Consider the following 21,167-nt stretch of genomic DNA (forward strand, 5'->3'; position numbering starts at 1 on the left):
TCCAAGAGGAAAATGAAAATAAAATAAAATAAAGTGGGATTTATTTTGGATTGTTAGAGGAATAGGGCAACCAGACTCTGCTGGTTATATAAAGAACACAATTTATAATAAAAGAAAAAGAAAAAAGACAAACCCTAATAATACTTTTATATAAGGACAATACAATCGCATCGTCTCATATGCAATGGACCCAAGGTTAAGTTGTGGGGATGTCGAGTGAAAAAATTAATATATTTTAGATGATAATTAATATATTTATCTACTAAACTATGTTTAAATTGATATTATCTCTTTTTTATCGTTCTAAGTAATTAATACCTCTACTCCGAGGTAATTAATCTATTTTTTAAAAACCTATTTTATTTTATTTTTATTTTTAAAATTAAACAACTTTATGTCTTCATCATTCATCATCACCCCCTCTCTTTTTCTTTTTTTTTTTTTCGCATTCGATCATGTAAGCTTTTTGTTTGCTTCCACACCCAATTCTTACTTTGACACGACATAAATGATTTTCTAAATATTCAGAACGCTGCATTTTATATCATTCTTATAATATTACACGTTTGAGATAAGATTTTGCTAATTTTATTTTTTCGATTTGTAGACGATTGTATCACCTTGACCTCTAATCTCTTTCTGGTAATATATGACATGATTGGGTCTGAAAATATTAGCATAAATAATAGAATAGGGTAGGATATGATTAAAGAATATTGTGTTTAGAACCCATGATAGATGTGCTTAAAAAAATAGGGCTATTTAACAATCTTCATTAACCCTAAACCTAATTAAATTAAATCCATTAAATCATTATCATTTTAATCCTTTTGGTTAGAGTGGGCCCATCACCCATGTGGGTTAGGCCTAATAAAATATTTTGGATTTGTTTTTTAGAAATTAATCAATAAAATTAAGCATACACGAATTTAATTAAACAAGTATTTTTCAATTCTATGATTAAAAATGGATGGACTTTAGTAATCATAATTAACCATTTAAGCTAAATACTCTTAAAATCATACCTAAAAAAAAAAAAAAACAAATTTAAACAGAATTGAATTAATTTAGAGTTGAAAAATGTACATCCATAATTTTAAAAATAAATTAAAATGATGGAAAAAGGTAAAGGGGTCTGGTAGGCCAACAGATTGAGAATAAAGTTGTAATAATATTAACCAATTGGGACTTTAATTTGGTTTTGGTGGTTGCAAGGAAAATGACTTTGTTTACTATATTTGGGGGTAGCTTCCATAGTGGGTAATCGGATCCCCAGCAACGTCGACGTTTTGAACTTTGATGTCATTTTCAAATTTCATGTTCTTAATCTTATATATTATCTCTTTATTCATTTCAACCTTATGATCGGTGGATTGGGTTTGAATTTTTCATAAGAATTAAAAATATTTAATATTACTTCTAACTTACAAATATTTAAATTTTAAATTTTATTAGGGTTTAGCATGGAACACGACTCTCCTTGAACTAAGTACGCCTCCCCCTGATACCATGTTAGATGAACACGACTCTCCAAAATGGTATGATATTGCATGGTTTTGAAGCTTCTGGCTTCCCAAAAGGCCTCGTACCAATGAAGATAGTATTACTTGTTTATAAACCCATGATAATTTCCTAAATTAGCCGATGTGGGACTTTCATTCTTCAACGTAGCGAAATAAGTAAGATTTAAAAAAAAAAAAAATTATAATTTCATAGCTCATGGTTTGATTTTTTCTTAATTAATGTTATTTATCAAAATTTGACAAACTTGAAACAGAATTCTCATAATAAAATCCACACATTATGAATGAATTCATCTTAAAAATAGAAATAAACCTAATTATGTTGCTCCACTGAAGTAGTTGAATAGTTGAGTATAATAAAATAACCACAATGTTCTTTGCATACATAAGTATTATATAATTATTGAGGAAGTGTCTCCTACCACGAAAACTAGACATCTGTAGGCCCATTGGGCCCAATACTCAATTTGACAAAAGAAAAGAAAATTAATTAATGAATTAATTTCGTGCAACTGCGATGACTTCGATGGAAAATGACACTCATCTACTTGAAATAATGAATTAAATGAGCCACAATATTGGTGTGGATATGATATTTGTTAGAAAAGATATGAAACAAAATACCCAGGTTTTATTTATTTATTTATTTATTGGGGGGGGGGGGGGGGGGGGGGTTAAAAGAAAATAGAATGTGAAATAGAAGGCATCTGAAAGTGTCCAAAAGCTAATGACAAGGCCCATGTTCCCAAAAGCTTTAAAAAGAGAGAATGATGAGTTTCAGAAAAAGAGTGAGAATTCAATAATTTCATTGCCCATCATCAAAACAACTTCACTAAAGTCGCATCCATGCCTCTCTCCCCCTATTACACCCAAAATTCACCAATTTTCAAATTTTAAAAATTAAAAAAGAAAGAAAGATCAACCCAGCAAGCAAGCAATATACTCCAAAGCTTGGGAAATGGATTACTTGCCATACAATATATGTATTTAACAACACAACTTTCAAAAGCTAGAATAACTTACTTGGTTTTGTTTTAATTAGAAATTTTGTGCAAAAAAACAAAAAAAAAAACATTCATTTAATTAGGTTTTATACCTTATTTTTGTGGAACCGAACAGGGAGCCTAAAACCGGACCACGTACGGACCCATGTCTGGCGGTCCATGGTCATTAGGAATGTTGACCGCCACCTGGCCCTATACCCTACGTCCACCCATTTTCTTTAATAATTCCATTTTATTTTAACCATTATTTACCCCACCCATACCAAAACCAATAAATTAAATATTTTTATATAAAGATTAAATGTGGAAGATTGGAATTTTTATAATTATAATTAAAAGGTTGATGGGGGTAGACCAACCGATAAATTTCCTCCTGGATCAGAGTTTTAAAATATTTGAATTTCTGTACTTATTTCATGATGAAAATGACTTTTCAACTGAATATTATGAAAAACTTTATAAAATTTATTCAAAAATAAAATACCAATTTATTTATTAAAACAATCTGTTTAAATATCGGAAGCTTTTATTTTTTATTTTTTATTTTTTATTTTTTATTTTTTATTTGTTTACGATACACAAGATTGAATCGAGAATTTAATTTTTTTATTGAATAAAAAAATTAATAGGAAGTTTATTTTCGAGATGGTAAATATTTTTGCGAACACCGTAAACTTTGCCCCGCTCTCGTCCCCCACTTCCTAAAAAAGAGAGAACAAAAATATATTAAGTTAAAAAAAAAAAAAAAAAAAAAAAGTGGGAAATTGCACATTTGCCACGATTGCTTTCGATATCCCCGGAAAACGAGGGGCATCTACCCGGTATTCCATATTAGTGGAGGGGTGTTTTTGGAATTTCACGTCGTTTTTCACCTCGGCTAGATTAATTAATTTAAAACAAATAAAAGAAAAAACTACCCACCACTTCATCCACGCGACACGTCTCGCCATCTGGCCCATGTCCATGGACCCAAACTGGGTGAAAGTGCAATAATTGTCACGCTAGCAAACTGCCAATTTCAGGATAATTACTGCCATGTAGGACTCCACGTGGCAAATATTATGTCCACTCAGCAACCCATCTTCTTCTATTTCCTTATAAAACCCCCGGCCCGGTTTTCTCCCACTCCATTACTCGCCCCCCTTTCAGGACCACCACTCTCCTTCACAAACCCACTCTCTCCGACCTTTCTCGAATCTCATCTTCTCCGGCGACCTCCTCAACGGAAGATGAATTTTCCGATCGCACTCCCATTCAGATCAGGACTTGCCGTTTTCTTCTGCAATCATCGTCGCCATGTTTTTCACGAAAAATCTCTGAGATAACCCTCCTCCCTTTTCCTTTCCCTATTTTCTGTACTTCCTTCTTGCTCCAGCATTTTTCCAGAAGTGTCTTCTCTTTCGGCCTTTGTATGTACATTTTTGCGGTGGTTTTTTCCCTTTCGATCGCTTCACGGCTATTCTGAGTGTGGAGTAGCTGACCAGTGGGCGTGGAGCGATTAGTGGAAGCGTGTCATTGATTCCGTTTTGTTCTTCATTTTTTGAGTTTAAAGTTTTAGAGTGGGAGATTCTGAATGTACATGCAACTATCTGGAGTTCATTTCTCTGATTTTTCTCTGTGATTTCGGTTTTGTGAATTTCAATGAACTCGAGCTGCACAGAGTAGAGATTTAGTAGGTGTAGTTTGGGAATTTCAGACCGGAGCAAATCTGTATTGCAATTTTTTTTCTCTTTTAATTTTCGGAACTTTCTTGAGGGAGCAGAAAATTTTCTGTTTGTTTCTTTTCGGTGATGAAGATCCAACCGATTGATATCGATGTTAAGACGGTGAGAGAACAGGTTCGTCCTGAATCGGCCAAGCCTCTGTTAAAATCGCGACTGAGGCGGCTTTTCGATCGGCCGTTTCCGAGCGTTCTGAGAAGCTCTGCGGTTGAGAAACCGATTATTGTTGGTGAACCAGCTCAGTTTAGCAGCAAAGATGTAGGAGGAGGGACCGAGTTCGAACCGAGCTCGGTTTGCTTAGATAAGATGGTGCAGAATTTCATCGAGGAGAGCAACGAGAAGCAACCGGCAGCTGTCAAGTATGGCCGCAATCCCTGCAATTGCTTCAACGGCAATAGCAATGACAGCTCCGACGATGAATTCGATGTATTTTGGTGTTTTGGTGAAACGATCACCTCCGGATCATCCGGTGGCGATGTATGTGATATACTCAAGGTAATTTCTGAGCCGAAACTCCAAATTTCGGGATTCGAGCTTTTTCGTAGTTTATTTGACAATCGACATTTTGTTGCAGGGTTTAATCCCTTGCACGAGCGTTACAGAGAGAAATCTCTTGGCAGATGCTTCGAAAATCATCGAAAAGCATAACAAAATTCATAAACGGAAAGACGATTTACGCAGAATCGTAACCGATTCCCTCTCATCTCTTGGTTACAGTTCTTCCATCTGCAAATCCAAATGGGAGAAATCCCCCTCCTTCCCAGCTGGTACAGAAAATTTCCCCCCTGTGCCCTAATTTTCTTTCTTCCCCAATTCTTAAATTCATCTTCATTTCTGTTTGATTTTAGGTGAATACGAATACGTGGATGTGATTCTGAATGGAGAACGATTGCTGATAGACATCGATTTTAGATCCGAATTCGAGATTGCTCGTTCGACGGGAACATATAAAGCGATTCTTCAGACGCTACCGTACGTCTTCGTCGGGAAATCAGAACGTCTCAGACAAATTGTATCCATCGTATCGGAAGCCGCGAGACAGAGCCTGAAGAAGAAAGGAATGCATTTTCCGCCATGGAGGAAAGCCGAGTACATGCTTGCTAAATGGCTCTCTCCTCCGATCAAAACCACCGACTCTCTCCCCAACGCTCCTCCGAGGGCCGAACCCGAAGAATCCAAAAACGACCCGCTGGCAACCGACACCGATTGCGGTGAATTCGAGTTGATTTTCGGCGAGGAATCGGTGTCAATCGAGTCCGTAACCACCAGCGATCCCGAATCGCTATCGCGGACGTTAATCTCCGGCGAAAATGAACCGGCAACGGGGAGCGGTTCTCCGTGGCAACCCCCTGCGATCAAGCCAAAGAGAATAGATAAAGGAGCTAAGATGGTCACCGGATTAGCTTCCCTTCTCAAAGAGAAATCTTGAGAACGAAAAAAAAAAAAAAGTTTTGGTTTTTTTTTTTTTTATTTCTGGAAAAAAAAAAGTGTATAAATGAACATAAAAAAATATAATATAAATACCTTGATAATTGGGTGATTTCTGAAATAAAATAATGAAAAGAAAAAAGAAACGAATATTTTAATAGAAGGAAATAGTTTGGTTTCCTGGGTGGGAAACAAACAATATCCCATTTTGTAGTGTAGAAAAGAAAATTAAGAATTTTGAAGGGGAGGTTTGGGAATAAAGGGAAAAATTGGGGGTATAAATGCAAAGAGAGAGAAATAGAATTGGTGAAGTCTGGAAGGGTGTGACGGTAAATGAACTCATAACAATTGCGTGATATTCTCTTCCCTCTTAGCCCCTCGCGTTTAAGCTTATTTCAAATTTAAAAAATTATGAAACTAATAATTGCAAATAATAATAATAATAATAATAAAAAAAAGGGAAACAAAGAAGGGTAATAATGTCATATGATTGTATGTGTGATGGTTTAAAGAAGGCGTGGGTTCGTTTCCTTTTTTCTTTAAATAAAAGAAAAGAAAAATGTTTTCGTCTTGAATAATTATAATAATAATTATTATTATTGTACGCAGTTGAAAGCAACCTTTCACCTACTTATTTATTTATTATTTATTTATTTTTTATTTTTTTGGAGGTTGCTTGGGAAGGTGTAAACTTCATTTTTATCTATTATTCTCCTCACCCACACGATATCAGAATTTTATTTTTAAAATATAAAAAAAAAAAAAAAAAAAGAGAGAAAAAGGGAGTGAGAGATAAGGTGCGGGTGTTCTTTTTTTTATTGTCCTGGTCTCTCACTTTTTCTCCTTTTTATTTTTTATTTCGTTTTGGATTATTTATTCCTTAGAATATGCTTTCTTCTTACTTTTATTTTTTTATTTTCGTATATATATATTTTTCTAATTTTTATAGATATTCATAGAACCTATATTAAATAAAATAATAATAGTAAATGTCCGAGGATTTGGGTAGCTTCCCATTCTCATCATTTTGGGCCGACTACAAAAGCATGTTGAGAAATGGGCTTATGAATTGGGCCTATATTTCTCGGACCTTACCAGTTTATTTCATTTGATTTGGTGGGTGAATTCACTCGCCAATTTAGTGCGCCCTAATTCGATTTCCAGCTCCCGATTCTCACAGGGTCGGACCGGATCGCTATCGCTGAATCACACCAAATTCACAGAGATCGGTATAGGCCATGCAGAAGAGAGAGCAGAACAAGTTGGGTGGCAATGTTGGTAGCGCATCTGCTCCTCCGGCTAAGCGAGGCCGTCCATTCGGCAGTGTAAACAGCAACGCTGCTGCTGCAGCCGCTGCGGCGGAGACCTTGGCTCCATCGGCACTTCTTGGCCCTTCTCTTCATATTCATACTTCCTTCGCGGGTCAGTTAATTGAAACCCCTTTCGTTTTCTCTTTCAGTTTCCTACTGGAAAATCAGCTCAAAGTTCATTAATTCTTCGAGTTTGTTGTCTAAGTTGAGATGTTTCTTTGATTAAGTCCCGTTTTTATCCTCAAATTTAATTGCTGGAGCAGATCAAAACAATAAAAGGATAGTGTTGGCTCTACAGAGTGGATTGAAGAGTGAATTGACATGGGCACTTAACACTCTCACTCTTCTCTCCTTCAAAGAGAAGGATGATATGCGTAGAGACTCCACTCCTCTGGCTAAAATTCCAGGCTTGCTCGATGCTCTTCTTCAAGTTGTATGTATTACATAACCTCTCAGTCATTTTCTCGCGCTTTCTTTTGTGATGAATAAATATGATGTCTAGCTTCCTATGGGGAATTTCATTGTCCTTCCGTATTCCATTTTTATCATGGATAGAAATTTGAAAGTGGCAAAATTAAAACTGTGAGTTCAAATAAATATCGTGATAAAGGGTATTATGATGTTATGTTACATCTTCCAGATTGATGATTGGCGTGATATAGCACTTCCAAAGGATCATGTAAAGAAGCAAAGGGTCAGAACATTAGGTGCTAATTCTTATATAACGGGATTTGGGAATGAATTTGAGGCTCTGGGCTCAAATGGGTATGCATAAAAGGATTGTTTGCCATCATTTCTTTATGGTTGCCCGGTTTACTGAATATTTATTCTAAAATAACTAATGCCTGGCAGCCTGAGACCTGGTTCTTCAGCTTCAGAGGCAACGGGTCATGCTCCCAAACCATCTCCTCGACATTGGTGGCTCGATGAAGATGGTCTATTTAATCGGGATGATGAAGGACGAGCAGAAAGACAGCAATGTGCTGTTTCCGCTTCAAATATCCTCCGAAATTTTTCTTTCATGCCAGAGAATGAATCCATTATGGCTCAACATCGACATACTCTGGAAACAGTGTTTCAATGTGTAGAAGATCATATTACAGGTGGGAAGTTCATGACCCTAATGACCAGTGCTTTTAGAATTTGATGGCATGACCCTCTCTAATGGAATAACTGATTTAAAGCGTTTCTTGTGTAGTAGTTGAAGTTTAAAGTGCTGAATATGTGTATGTTTGTCTGAATTACATCTGAAGGCTTTAATTGTTGACAGAGGATGAAGAGCTTGTCACAAATGCACTAGAGACAATTGTGAATTTAGCCCCGCTCCTCGATCTTCGTATCTTTAGCTCATCAAAGCCGTCCTACATCAAAATAACGTTAGACTTCGATCTACGACTGATCTTTTAGGCTCACCTGAATGATGATTTCTTGCTAACAAGTTTGCTTCATACTTTTCTACAGAGAAAAACGTGCAGTTGAAGCTATCATGGGAATGCTGGGATCTGCAGTCAAAGTTTGGCACTGTGCTGTTGCAGAATTACTTGGACGATTGATAATAAATCCCGATAATGAGCCGTTCCTTCTCCCCTTCGCCCCCCAGGTTTGTTTCTGATAAACCTATTATGTAGCTCCCTGTCTTCTGTTGTGTTATGCATGATAGACCGTAAAATGTTTTTGTTGAATTTTATTAGATTCACAAGCGCTTAGTTGACCTTATGAGCATCCCAGCTTTAGATGCACAAGCAGCCGCTGTTGGTGCTCTGTATAACCTTGTCGAAGTTAATATGGACTGCAGAATAAAGCTGGCGAGCGAACGATGGTAATTATTTTCCTTGGCCTTTCTAGAGATAACCATTTGAGCTGCATTAGATACTGAAACATTTTTCTGTTTTTCCGTTGAAGGGCAATCGATCGACTTCTTAAAGTTATCAAGACCCCTCATCCAGTTCCAGAAATATGCAGGAAAGCAGCAATGATATTGGAGAGTCTTGTATCTGAGCCACAGAACAGGGGTTTGCTCCTAGCATATGAAAACGCATTTGCAGAAATACTATTCTCAGATGGAAGATATTCAGATACATTCGCTAGGATATTGTATGAACTAACATCCAGACCAAACAATAAAGTTGCTGCTGCACAAGGTGTATGGGGCATGTGATCACAAGTATCATTCATTCGCTCGGGATTACTCAACTAGTACTCGTAATCGATCAAGCTAAGGACACACGACCACATCGTTGCTGCATGTAAATATATCAGCATATTGGCTTATCAGCGATTAAAAGTCGACTAATTTTCGATCATCGAAGTCTGTATTTCTCAGTCTGTACTGCTTATGTAGAACAACTAATGGCATCCAATATGAACAATGGGTATTTGAGAAGGTTACAAGAAAAGACACAAAGTCATCCGGAAATAAAATGCATTAAATTTAAAATTTAAAAGAAAAGAAAAGAATTTGTTCTTGTTTTTCAAGCTTTATGGATGTGGGCCACTCTGGGCACCTCCACTGGGAACTCGTGAATCTCATCCATCCAAGGGTTCTTCTCCTTGGAGGGATCGACGGTCCTCAACGCCCGCCAAACCGCGCTGTTGCACTTGAAACCCGACCCGAATGCGATCTGCCACGTCCGATCCCCTTTCCGGATCCTCCCCTTCGCTTCACTGTAAGCCAACTCGTACCACAGCGAACTGCTCGAAGTGTTCCCGAATCTATTCAGCGTCATTCTCGACGGCTCCATATGCCACTCGCTCAAATCCAGATTCTTCTCCAGTTCATCCAGCACCGCCCGCCCTCCGGCGTGGATGCAGAAATGCTCGAACGCCAGCTTGAAATCCGGGATGTACGGCTTGATTTTCATTTTAAAGATCTTTTTCGCCACCAGCGTTGCGAAGAACAGGAGCTGCTCCGACATTGGAAGCACCAAAGGACCGAGAGTGGTGATGTTCGTCTTTAGGGCTTCGCCAGCCACAGCCATTAGGTCTTTCGACAGGCGGACACCGACGCGGCCGGTGTCATCTTCTTGCTGGAAAACGCAATTGTAGCATTTGTCGTCAGAGCCCTTGTGCGTTCGTACGGTGTGAATGAGTTGGTACTTTGAACGGCGGCGGTCGGCAGGGCGGTTAGAGAGCAAGATGGCGGCGCCGCCCATCCGGAAGAGGCAATTTGATACCAGCATGGATCGATCGTTGCCGAAGTACCAATTTAGCGTGATGTTCTCCATGCTCACCACCAGAGCGTACGAATTTGGGTGCGCCTGTTCAAGAAATCATAATTTAATCTCAAATTCAAGACAAATTTGTTATGGATTAGATTAAATTTATTTTTATATAGAAATTACAATAAAATATATACAAAAACCCTAAATAGCAAGTGCTTCCTTAAAGCCGCTCACCCAACCTTATTAAATTTTGGACACAACTTTGACTTTACCACATTAATTACATTACACTAAATAAATTCACACAATTTTCTTTCATTTTATATGTAGAAATTCACAAAAGCATAATTTAGATTTAAGGGGGGGAAAAACCTGCAAGAGATGTTTGGCAAGATCAATGGAGATGAGTCCAGCGCTGCAGCCCATGCCACCAAGATTATAGCTCAAAATGTTACCTCTAAGCTTATAGTGATTAACAATCATGGCGGACAAAGAGGGTGTGGGATTAAACAAGCTACAATTCACCACCAGAATCCCAATGTCCTTAGCCTTCACACCCGTCTTCTCCAAAAGCTCATCAATGGCACCAAACATAACCGCCTCCGCCTCCTTCCTGGCCTCCTCCATGCACGGATTCGGCGGCACCCTCATCACGGCCTCGGGCAAGTAAGTCTTCTCCCCTAAACCAGACCGCTCGAGGATCTTCTTCTGGAACCCCAAATTCTCCTCTGTAAAACTCCCAGTGAGCTCTGATTTCTGCAGAAACATGCCTCTGTCACACGTCCTGTCCGGGTGGGGCTTGTAGCAGGCGAAATTGAGGAGGTAAACCTTTCTGGGTCGGGTCATGACATAAAGGGTAGCCAGAAAAACCATGAGAGAAGAACAGAGTGTTACAGAGAGGAGATTTGAGTTCAAGTGGTTCCAGAGATGGAGTAAGTCGTGGAGTTGGAAGGTGGAGAGATGGGCGGAGGCGGCGGCGAGTAAGGGGAGCAAAAGAAGGTACATGGCGTTGGAGATTAGGTAATGGTAGCCGAGTTTGACATATTTGAGGCGGACGGATAAGAGGAAATTGGGGAGCCTCCGGTCAGCCATTGATGAAGATTGAAGAAAGCAATTGAGTTTTGAAAGGAAAGCGTGGGGGGAAATGGGAAGGGAAAGGGGGGATTTAAAAGGGAAGGGAATGAACAGAGAGAAGTTGGAGGATGCAACCACCCCAACGAACTTTTAATTGTGAACCAGGCCGGGCATTCAATTTGCCAACTCGCAAACCACTGGCTCACTCTTTCACAACTTTACCCCATCTTTCCAAAATCATAATCATAACCATTACGTCTCCCACTCTTTCGAATGTGAATGTTACCGTCTAATTTCACCACCGACAAATATTATTCTCTTTATACTTTCAACTTTCTCCCAAAGTTCTAAAGGGAGGTTTCCGCTTCGTTTTTCTCACCTATCAATGTGGGATCTCAGTAAAATTCGGAGAGACTGACTTATCACTTAAAGCTTTGTTTTTTATTATTACTTAGAGTCCTTCAAATCAAATTCTTCCAATAGAACATGTCGAGGATCATTATAAGACAAGAGTTTATGTTCAAAGTATTGGAGTGGACAATATCATACCATTCGTTGTTACTAATAAGACATGTTTTAGGACAATGACGTAATGGTTAAGACCTTCAATCTAGAAGCTCTGCTTGCAAAAATTTCGCACGAGGAATAGAAAAAGTAATACATTTCTAATATTTGACGTATATCATTGTGGTGTTACAATTACCATCTTTAAAATTTTTACTTTTTTGTACGGACAATATTGAATAATAATAGAGCTTCAAATTTATGAAATTACTATAATTCAATTCTATTATTATAACTTTGATTTCGTTATCAGTTAAGTTTATTCAACGTTAAAAAGTTGGTGACAAATGTATTTGGAACAAAACGAAAATAAATAATATTCAAGACATAAATTATAATTAAAATTGAGGCTCTATTTCTGTCCAACTGTGTATAAATGACGTGGCGAAAATCTAATGGCCAAAACACTACGCGTCGCCCATCGGACGGTAAACGTGGAAGTGGGTTGCCAATCCGAGAGATTTAATTCGCAAGCAATTACTATTTTTTTAAAAAAACATTTCATTCATTTTATACTTAAATCATTATTTTTGTTAATGTAATATTAAAAATACAATATTTACTCTATAAGATAAGCCCCGAAGTAAATAAAGTAATAATCATAAAATAAAATCATTTTAATTCATTTAAAAAAGTCTAAGATATTTCCTTCGACAATTATGATTTAGAACCTAACTTTACTGATCGGAACATATATTATATTTATCTGAACTAAAAATGAATTAATTTACTATAATTAAGACATGCAAATTAAAATCCACCTAAAATTAATAGATATAGGGTTGATAGTATTAAAATGGGTATGACTTTTTAGAATGAGTAGCCAACCCATTTACTTAGGGTAGGGTGGGAAAATATTTATGGTACTACGAGTGTGATTATGGAAGATTTGAACAGAGCGTGGAATCCCATACAACATAAAGGCAGTTGGGTTAGAGTTGCCGAATCAAATACGTAGACTTTGTTCCATAACATATTTACGTGTCATAGTAATAAGTTGTAAGTAAGTACAACCCCCGTTTCATTGCTACTTCCTACTTTTATTATTAATTCATCTAAACTTCCAACCAATACCCTCACGTATTTATTATTCTTCCATACTCAATCTTCTCGTTTTGACTTCCACTAATTTGTCCACTTACTCAACCACATTTAGTTGATGAGGTTTAAGACGACCCAATAAATTTATAAAATTTATAGAGAAATAATTTTAAAAAAAAAAGTTGGATAAGTTGGAGAAGAATTACAAAGTACACTAAATTTGTGTTTGTTCACACTATTTTATTATCTTCTAGAACTTTACTTACATGATTGTGAAGTTCCAACTACAATATTAGTATATATTTAAGGCCAACAAAAACATAGACTTTCAATTTTTTTTTGGGATTTATGTTTACATTGGTATATATTAAACTTGGTTATCAATGGGTGTGTCGTTAATTTTTGTTTGTAATTATTTATTTTATATTTTATTTAAATTGATTCGTTAATATGTATCGAACAGATCACCATATAAATTATTATAATTTAACTTGTTTAAACACTTAATTGTCAATATTTGCTTTATTAGAATAATCAAACTTAACCTAAAACTGACGGACTAAGGAATAATTGGGTTTGACGGACTAATAACAGTAAATTTTGAATTTTTCCATTTCTATTTTCCTACGTCGTATTAATGGATACAAATATATATTTCTTAGTTTTTTTTTTTAGAGAAAAAAATTTATCATTTGAACTAATTTTACATAGAATTAAATCAAAATAGCTATAAATTATTATACTCTATATTTTAAATATTTCTATCAATAGCTAGGAACATGAATTGTTTAATTTTATAAAAGGCTATTTAAAAAAAAGAAAAAAGAAAATAAGAGAATTAATTGACTGCCCAACACAACATTTACCTACTTTATAATTAATTTAAAATTAATGCAATATAAATAAAAATAGACGTATACCAGTTATCTTCCATCCACGTTATAATATAAGAAAATGAATGCTTAAAATTATAATTTGATATATTAGTTCGTGTATTATTAAATTATTCGGTTTGTAAAAAAATATTATTTAAGATTTAGTAAAATTAATTTTTTTTTTACTATTTTAGTATTTCAAAGAGCCCATAGCTCAAAAATAAAATTATAATTAATTTTGAATTACTCGAATTAAATCCAAGATTTGGAAGCAAAATGACGTGGCACATGAAATAATCAAAAAGTGACACGTGGCATGACTGATTTTTCTTCTCCTCTTTTTTAGCTGTTTTTCCTTATTTATTTTAAAATTTAATCTCCACCATTCATTCTCTTAACCTTCATCTAATTGTCATTTTTTAATCCAACCTTTAATTTTTTTTTCTCATCCAATCAATCCCTACCGTCCATTCATTTTTACCCTAAATCCAATAGTTTAATTTCAATAATTTGACATTATTAAAGAAAAAACATAATTTAATACAATTTAAAAGTGTATTGGGCCTGCTCGAGTAATCGTCAATTTAGACCCAATTCAGTAATTAATTAATTATTCGTATTAATATATCAAACCGGACCCACAAAAACAATATATAATGAAATAAAATGTCTAAATAAAGTAGTGAATAAAATCCATAAATTAATATTCATATTTAAAAGACCGAAACAATTTTTTAGTCAAAAGTCAAGATCGCCCCCTCTAAATCGCAAACTCCATAAAACACGGCCATTAAATTAATAGTAAATTAAAATAATATCAAAACAATATTTTAACATTAATTAGGCAATAAAATTAATGGTTTGGCTTGAATTTTTCATTTGTCTCGTGTGAAAAATATTATATGAAACTGTCGAATATATAAATTAACTTATGTACACGTGGCAGAGGTCGTTGTGGCAATCAACGCCAAATCTAAAACTAATTAGGTAGAGGTTAACAAAACATCTAAGCATCATCTGCCACGTCCCTTATTTGTACAGCAAGGAAATGATTGGCTTTTCAATAATGACAAGTGGAATTTGTTGAAATTAGGGTGTTACTATTATTAACAAATACCCCACCTGTTTTTAAATCTTATTTTTCTTGAATGTGACAATTAATATCCTTTTAAAACCATGGTTTTGGCTGTGAATATGATATGCTTTTTTATATTTAATTATAATTATATGTGGTTGCTAGATGGGGACAACATTCACAATTCTTAGTTTAAACAAAATATCTTTCATTTTTTAAAAATCATAATTGTCACTAAATTAATTTTAAGACGACAAAAGAAATGTAGGATTATACAAAACTTAGTAAATAATAATTATATTTGTATTATTATTAATTTTAATGTACCTTTCGGATGGTATGAAAGAGCGTATATGTTTAAAAGACCCTCTGCCTCGCTCTGATTTGGCAAGTAGGTCAGCACTTGCAATTTGCCAAATTGTCACCTAATTGCCAGCTTGGCAAGCTTCTGTTGCTGACGTGTAATTGTATTTACCCGCCCATTGGATCTCATTAAATTACTAAATTACTAAATTACTAATACGCCCTTCTCAGACTCTGATTTTGCTTTGTTCAGATATTTCTGTCATTTCAACTTTAATAAAATATTATGTTACTTTCAAAAAGTTAGTTATAAATAAATTATTGGACAATTTTTTAATAAAAATTAATTTAAAAAATTAGTTTTTTTTTTTTAAATCTTGAAAATAATATTTATCTTTGTATTTTATAATGATTTAGTTTATTTATTTTTAAATTTCGAATAACTTCTCCAATTTTAGTATACTTCATATATAAACTTTTAAATTTATAATAATTTATCTACCATTAAAAATATTGTTAAGATTTAGTTCAATATTTAGTTCTTATAGTATCTACCGTTAATTTAAAATATTGTTAAGATTTAGTTTAATAATATTTACCTTAGATTTAATGAAATTTCTAAATATTTTTATAAGTTATTAAAATGAAATTGTTATAAGAATTAAATTGCTGTAAGATAAAAATTTGAAATAAAATATTTACAGGAAAGAAAGTGAATCAAATCAAAGATATTTTTATTTTTGAAATAAGGAAGACAGCTAATCCCACAACCATTACGGAATACATTATAGAAAGCTATTATAAAAGGCTAATCGCGCGTTCATTAAAACAAATACAATTCTTGATTTTCAAGGACTTTCGGCGGACAGTTCCGCCATGAAACCAGGGCTCCGGCCCACTCCGGCTGCAGTTCCGCGATCTGCCGGCACCACCCTTCTCGGGAAGTACGGCTTAGGCCGTCTTCTCGGCCGTGGAAGCTTCGCCAAAGTCTACCAAGCAGTTTCCTTAGCCGATAATTCCATCGTCGCCGTCAAAATTATCGACAAATCCAAAACCGTCGGCGCAACCCTTGAACGATGTATAGTCCGGGAGATCGCCGCCATGCGCCGACTCGATCACCACCCAAACATTCTGAAAATCCACGAAGTCATGGCCACCAAGTCCAAAATCTACCTGGTGGTCGAATTCGCCGCCGGAGGCGAACTCTTGGCGAAAATCTCCCGACGTGGACGTTTCACGGAAACCGTTGCTCGCCGGTACTTTCAACAACTCGTCTCGGCCCTGAAATTCTGCCATGAAAATGGCGTTGTTCACCGCGATGTGAAACCGCAGAATCTTTTGCTAGACGAACAGGGCAATTTGAAAATCTCCGATTTTGGACTCTCTGCTTTACCCGAAAAACTCAAAGATGAATTGCTTCACACGGCTTGCGGAACTCCGGCATACTCAGCGCCGGAGGTCATGATCCGACGCGGAAACAGGGGATATGACGGAGGAAAGGCGGACGCCTGGTCTTGTGGAGTGATTTTATTCGTAATGCTCTCTGGGTTTCTCCCTTTCGAGGAAAGTAACCTTGCGGCGATGTACAAGAAGATCCACCGTCGAGAATTTCAAATCCCTAAATGGATTTCGAAACCGGTCCGATTCTTAATTTATCACCTCCTCGATCCGAATCCCGAAACGAGGATGAGCATTGAGGCGCTAATGCAAAACCCTTGGTTCAAGAAATCGCTACCACGGAAACAGAGTAACGAGAGCCTGATGCAGTCGATGAAGAATTATCGATTGGGGAAAGAGAGGGGAATAGGGGAAATGAACGCGTTCGATATAATTTCGATGTCATCGGGGTTGGATTTATCGGGGCTGTTTGAAACGACGGAGAAGAGGGCGGAGAGGAGGTTTACGTCGAGGGCGACGGTGAGGGAGGTGGAAGAGAGGGTGAGGGAGATCGGCGGGGTGTTGGGGTATGAGGTGGAGGCGGTGGCTGTGGCGAAGGGAGGGGCGATCGGAATGGGGAAGGGGAGGGTGGTGGTGGTGGTGGAAGTGGTGGAGATGGCGGTGGCGCCGGTGACATTGACGATGGTGGAGGTGAGGGTGATAAAAGGAGGGGAGGAATTTGAAGAACTCCATTGGAGATGCTTTGAAGCTAAACTTGAAGGATTTGCTGTTCCATGGCAGATGAAATGTAATCTGTGAATCACCCCTTTAATTTTGTAAAGCTTTTTTGATCGTTGTTTTGTTAGTGTGTAAATTGGTTCACACTCAATATTTAAACAATCATATTAACGTATATTTCTTCCCAGAATTTCAAAAAACTTATTAATCATCCTTCCTGGCACTCATATCAATTAGAAACCTTAAAACATTTTTGTGTGATTCGATATCAATTGAAGAGAGAATGACTTCGGAAATGAAGTGTCATCCAGTTTGAAATTGAAAAAATTGTTCAAATTCTTCGTGAGGGAGACTGTAACAACCTCCCTGAAGCATTTAAAAGGCCAAATAGTATAACATCTGTAGGGTTTTAAAATGCCAAATAGTACAATACCTGGGTAGTTAGGTTACAATTTTATCTGGGTAAATTAGGTTGTTAGAATGTTGTAATTTTAGTGTTTTCAAAAATAGGGTTGGGTTGTTGTAAGTATATAAAAATGTGAATGACCAATAAAAAAAAATATTGAGAATAAAATTTTCCTACAAATAAAGAAGTATTGAAAATAAAATAAAATATAAAAAAATAATATTAAGATATAACATCTAAGATGTATTTGAAGACTATTTAACGAGATTTTCATAAATCAACGAAGGCATAAATGGGAAAGGGACAAGTTGATGAGAGGGACAGGCCTCGGAAAACGTTTGCAGACTCCAATAATAACATTTAACACACAACTTTTTCTTATTTTATTTTTTTATTTTTTTATGACATGACAATTAAACCAAATTTTGGCTGGTAATACTTTACCAACTTGGCAATGGAAATATTATTTTAAAACAGTCCAAATAAGACTTAAGCAGCAGATTTGGAGGTACGTGGCAATTCTTAATTGGTGATGGTGCTATACGAGGTGTATCGACGACAACTCCAAAAAAATGGCCCTCTGCCTCTGTTCTTCTTCTTCTTCCCTCCCCGTTTTGGACTTCATTGACGGAGAAACTATGAACACTTGGGGGTTGACTTGACTTGACTTGACTTAACACGCACTCAAATTAATGGGGCATGGGTATGAATGGGAAGAAATGTTGCTGCAAAATTTCCAATGTTACTGTTTATATATTAAGTGGATTGGAGAAACGTTTCCTCCACGGGAGAAAAATGAAAATCATTTTGATTATAAATACACATTGCAAATCAACCAAAACAATCTACAACAAAAATGGAACCACCCCCAATCCGCCATACCCTTACCTCCTCTCTACTCTTCTCCTTCTTCATCTTCCTCTTCCATCACTCTGCCGCTCAACCCCCCGACGCCGACGGCTACACCTGCTCCACCAATCAGACTGCCGACCCATGTCAGGCCTACGTCTTCTACCGCGCCGCCGCCCCCGGTTTTCTCGACTTGGCTACCATTGCTGACCTCTTCTGGGTTAGCCGCCTCCAAATTTCCCGCCCAAGCAATATCTCTGACTCTAACGCCACTTTCCCTCTCCTCTCCGGCCAGCCACTCTTCATTCCTATCAACTGCTCTTGCAAGTCCGTTAATGCTTCTGTCAGCATCTCTTATGCTAATCTCTCCTACAAAATCAACCATGGCGATAACTTCTGGCAAGTCTCCACCTTTAAGTTTCAGAATCTTACCACTTACCAATCAGTCGAAGTCGTCAATCCCACTCTCCTCGCGGTCGATCTCCCCATCGGTGTCGACGTCGTTTTCCCCATCTTTTGCAAGTGTCCTACTCACACGCAATCCCAAAATCGTGTTAATTTCATGGTCTCTTACGTGATTCAGCCCACCGATTCTCTGCCTTCGATAGCTTCGAGATTTGGGGTAGAGACGTCGGATATCACAGACGCGAATCGGCCCAACCCGGAGCCGTTCGAGACGATTTTCATCCCGGTGAGTCGTCTGCCCAATTTGACGCAGCCCATTGTGGTGTCGCCGTCTCCAGAGCAGGCCCCGGTCCCAGTGGTGGAGGGGAGAAACAGAGCAGTGACAGGGCTGGCCATTGGGATTGGGATTGTGGGGTTTCTGCTGATCGTGGTGGTGGGTTTGTGGGTTTGTGGAGTGGGGAAGAGGAGGAGTAAGGAAAGGGAAATGGAGGAGGGAGTTGAGAAACAGAGAGTGCAGGACATTGGGGTTTGGATGGGGAAGGAGAAAGGGAAGCAAATGGAGGTGGATTTAATGGCGGATGTGTCGGATTGTTTGGATAAATACAGAGTGTTCAAAATTGAGGAGCTGAATGAGGCGACAGATGGGTTCAGCGAGAGTAGCTTGATCCAAGGGTCGGTTTATAAGGGGAGCATCGACGGAGTTGAGTACGCTATCAAGAAGATGAAGTGGAATGCCTATGAACAGCTCAAGATCTTGCAGAAGGTAACATTAGTAACATTATCACCATTTCAGACGTGAAAAAGTGGACCCTTAACTTTAGCTAATTGTTTGAATTTGGTTATTTTGATTGAAGATAAACCATGGTAATCTAGTGAAGCTCGAAGGGTTTTGCATTGACCCTGAAGATGCTACCTGCTACCTAATTTATGAACATGTAGAGAATGGTTCTCTTTATTCATGGCTACACGGAAGCCAAAGGCAGAAGCTGAACTGGAGAACGAGATTGAGGATTGTCATTGATGTCGCTAACGGGCTACTTTACATCCACGAGCACACGAGGCCGCAAGTCGTGCACAAAGACATAAAAAGCAGCAACATTCTGTTGGATGCAAGCATGAGGGCTAAGATAGCCAACTTTGGGCTGGCAAAGTCGGGGTACAATGCCATAACCATGCACATTGTTGGAACTCAAGGCTATATAGCACCCGAATACATAGCGGATGGAGTGGTGTCGACAAACATGGACATCTTCTCATTCGGAGTTATTCTGCTCGAGCTGATCTCTGGGAAGGAGGCCATTGACGACGAAGGAGGGGTTCTATGGATGAGAGCGAGTACTGGATTTTCGGAAGGAAAGGAGAAGTTGGAAAGGTTGAGGAGTTGGGTTGATGAAGCGCTTTTGGAGCAATCGTGTCCAATGGAGAGTGTGATGGATGTGATGAATGTGGCTGTTAGTTGCTTGCAGAAGGACCCTACGAAGAGGCCGAGCATGGTCGAGGTGGTTTATGCGCTAAGCAAGAGCGACGATGCTGTGTTCGAGTTCTCTGATGATACTTTATCAGATCCTCCCTTAGCTGCTAGGTAGCCAAAGCCGTTGCCTACTGTACAAAGGGACAAGCAAATGCAATATACACAATATTAGAAGCTTTAAGAGTACAAGTTTTTTTTTATCTGCCTCCCTTGAATGAAGGCAGTTTGAGAGTGAGATAAGATAGATGGCATGTAGATTAGTAAAGGAGTGACACCAAAATCATCCGGCTTAATAAGTGGCAATAAAATGGCTAAAGCACCACAACTTTAGAACCATTACGTTGGAAAAAGGAAACAATTTTTTCTTCACTTCTTCAACCTAGAATAGTTCATCTTCATACGGATTCTTGACAACAACCAATATTGATGAAGGCAAATCCACGAACACGAACTGCATAGAGGATTGTTGAGAGTAATCACCTTGGCTAATTAAAAAGAAGATCAAAGTTTATTGGGAAGCCCAAAAACAAAGTCATAAGAGCTTGTACTCAAATGGGACAATATCATACAATTGTGAAAAATCGTTATTCCTATCATGGGTCATTAGCCATGTGATAGTGTTGATGGCACCATTGCCAACCAATAGCCATAATAGATTAGTGGCGATTGAACCTCTCTGTGACCCTTTTTCCTAAATGCTCCAAAAGAAAAGAACAGGAATGAGGTAAACTCACTGAGAGGTCCTTTGATCAGAAAAGAAGGAATAAATATTGTTCTCACCAGGAGGGAACAACCTAGGATCCACAAATCACCTGACCCTACATTCAAAATTAAATTTAACC

At 37.4% G+C, this 21,167-nt stretch overlaps 5 protein-coding genes across 5 annotated transcripts; 4 read left to right on the forward strand and 1 right to left on the reverse strand.

The window, feature by feature from the left end:
- Positions 1-3,682: 3,682 nt before the first annotated feature.
- On the forward strand, positions 3,683-5,780 carry LOC111790488 (uncharacterized). Its single transcript, XM_023671407.2, has 3 exons — positions 3,683-4,743; positions 4,823-5,015; positions 5,097-5,780. The coding sequence occupies exons 1-3, from the start codon at positions 4,318-4,320 to the stop codon at positions 5,675-5,677; spliced, it is 1,200 nt and encodes a 399-aa protein (XP_023527175.2). The 5' UTR covers positions 3,683-4,317; the 3' UTR covers positions 5,678-5,780.
- Positions 5,781-6,797: 1,017 nt separating this feature from the next.
- Positions 6,798-9,369, forward strand: LOC111790485 (armadillo repeat-containing protein LFR). Its single transcript, XM_023671403.2, has 8 exons — positions 6,798-7,098; positions 7,250-7,419; positions 7,627-7,751; positions 7,839-8,089; positions 8,257-8,362; positions 8,448-8,586; positions 8,678-8,805; positions 8,889-9,369. The coding sequence occupies exons 1-8, from the start codon at positions 6,915-6,917 to the stop codon at positions 9,142-9,144; spliced, it is 1,359 nt and encodes a 452-aa protein (XP_023527171.2). The 5' UTR covers positions 6,798-6,914; the 3' UTR covers positions 9,145-9,369.
- A 25-nt stretch (positions 9,370-9,394) lies between these two features.
- On the reverse strand, positions 9,395-11,298 carry LOC111790480 (3-ketoacyl-CoA synthase 11). The gene is made up of 2 exons (XM_023671393.2): positions 10,520-11,298; positions 9,395-10,243 (listed from the first exon to the last, which is right to left on the reverse strand). Exons 1-2 carry the CDS (start codon positions 11,237-11,239, stop codon positions 9,458-9,460), a joined length of 1,506 nt encoding a protein of 501 aa, XP_023527161.2. The 5' UTR covers positions 11,240-11,298; the 3' UTR covers positions 9,395-9,457.
- Positions 11,299-15,853: 4,555 nt separating this feature from the next.
- On the forward strand, positions 15,854-17,369 carry LOC111790486 (CBL-interacting serine/threonine-protein kinase 4). The gene has a single exon (XM_023671405.2). It carries the CDS (start codon positions 15,956-15,958, stop codon positions 17,273-17,275), a length of 1,320 nt encoding a protein of 439 aa, XP_023527173.1. The 5' UTR covers positions 15,854-15,955; the 3' UTR covers positions 17,276-17,369.
- Positions 17,370-18,354: 985 nt separating this feature from the next.
- Positions 18,355-20,661, forward strand: LOC111790474 (serine/threonine receptor-like kinase NFP). Its single transcript, XM_023671384.2, has 2 exons — positions 18,355-19,617; positions 19,709-20,661. The coding sequence occupies exons 1-2, from the start codon at positions 18,457-18,459 to the stop codon at positions 20,438-20,440; spliced, it is 1,893 nt and encodes a 630-aa protein (XP_023527152.2). The 5' UTR covers positions 18,355-18,456; the 3' UTR covers positions 20,441-20,661.
- Positions 20,662-21,167: the final 506 nt, after the last annotated feature.

Source organism: Cucurbita pepo, chromosome 3 (assembly GCF_057944985.1).
Source record: "Cucurbita pepo subsp. pepo isolate OVF chromosome 3, ASM5794498v1, whole genome shotgun sequence".
Taxonomy (NCBI): Eukaryota; Viridiplantae; Streptophyta; class Magnoliopsida; order Cucurbitales; family Cucurbitaceae; genus Cucurbita; species Cucurbita pepo.

Excerpts from the sequence above, each read along its gene's own strand:
- LOC111790486 (XM_023671405.2), top strand. The coding sequence starts at position 15,956 with ATGAAACCAGGGCTCCGGCCCACTCCGGCTGCAGTTCCGCGATCTGCC.
- LOC111790480 (XM_023671393.2), bottom strand. The coding sequence starts at position 11,239 with ATGGCTGACCGGAGGCTCCCCAATTTCCTCTTATCCGTCCGCCTCAAA. Across the intron at positions 10,244-10,519 it reads TTGCCAAACATCTCTTGCAG|GCGCACCCAAATTCGTACGC; the intron begins GTTTTTCCCCCC and ends TTTCTTGAACAG.
- LOC111790488 (XM_023671407.2), top strand. The coding sequence starts at position 4,318 with ATGAAGATCCAACCGATTGATATCGATGTTAAGACGGTGAGAGAACAG. Across the intron at positions 4,744-4,822 it reads ATGTATGTGATATACTCAAG|GGTTTAATCCCTTGCACGAG; the intron begins GTAATTTCTGAG and ends ATTTTGTTGCAG. Across the intron at positions 5,016-5,096 it reads ATCCCCCTCCTTCCCAGCTG|GTGAATACGAATACGTGGAT; the intron begins GTACAGAAAATT and ends GTTTGATTTTAG.
- LOC111790474 (XM_023671384.2), top strand. The coding sequence starts at position 18,457 with ATGGAACCACCCCCAATCCGCCATACCCTTACCTCCTCTCTACTCTTC. Across the intron at positions 19,618-19,708 it reads AGCTCAAGATCTTGCAGAAG|ATAAACCATGGTAATCTAGT; the intron begins GTAACATTAGTA and ends TTTTGATTGAAG.
- LOC111790485 (XM_023671403.2), top strand. The coding sequence starts at position 6,915 with ATGCAGAAGAGAGAGCAGAACAAGTTGGGTGGCAATGTTGGTAGCGCA. Across the intron at positions 7,420-7,626 it reads TCGATGCTCTTCTTCAAGTT|ATTGATGATTGGCGTGATAT; the intron begins GTATGTATTACA and ends TACATCTTCCAG. Across the intron at positions 7,752-7,838 it reads GAGGCTCTGGGCTCAAATGG|CCTGAGACCTGGTTCTTCAG; the intron begins GTATGCATAAAA and ends AATGCCTGGCAG.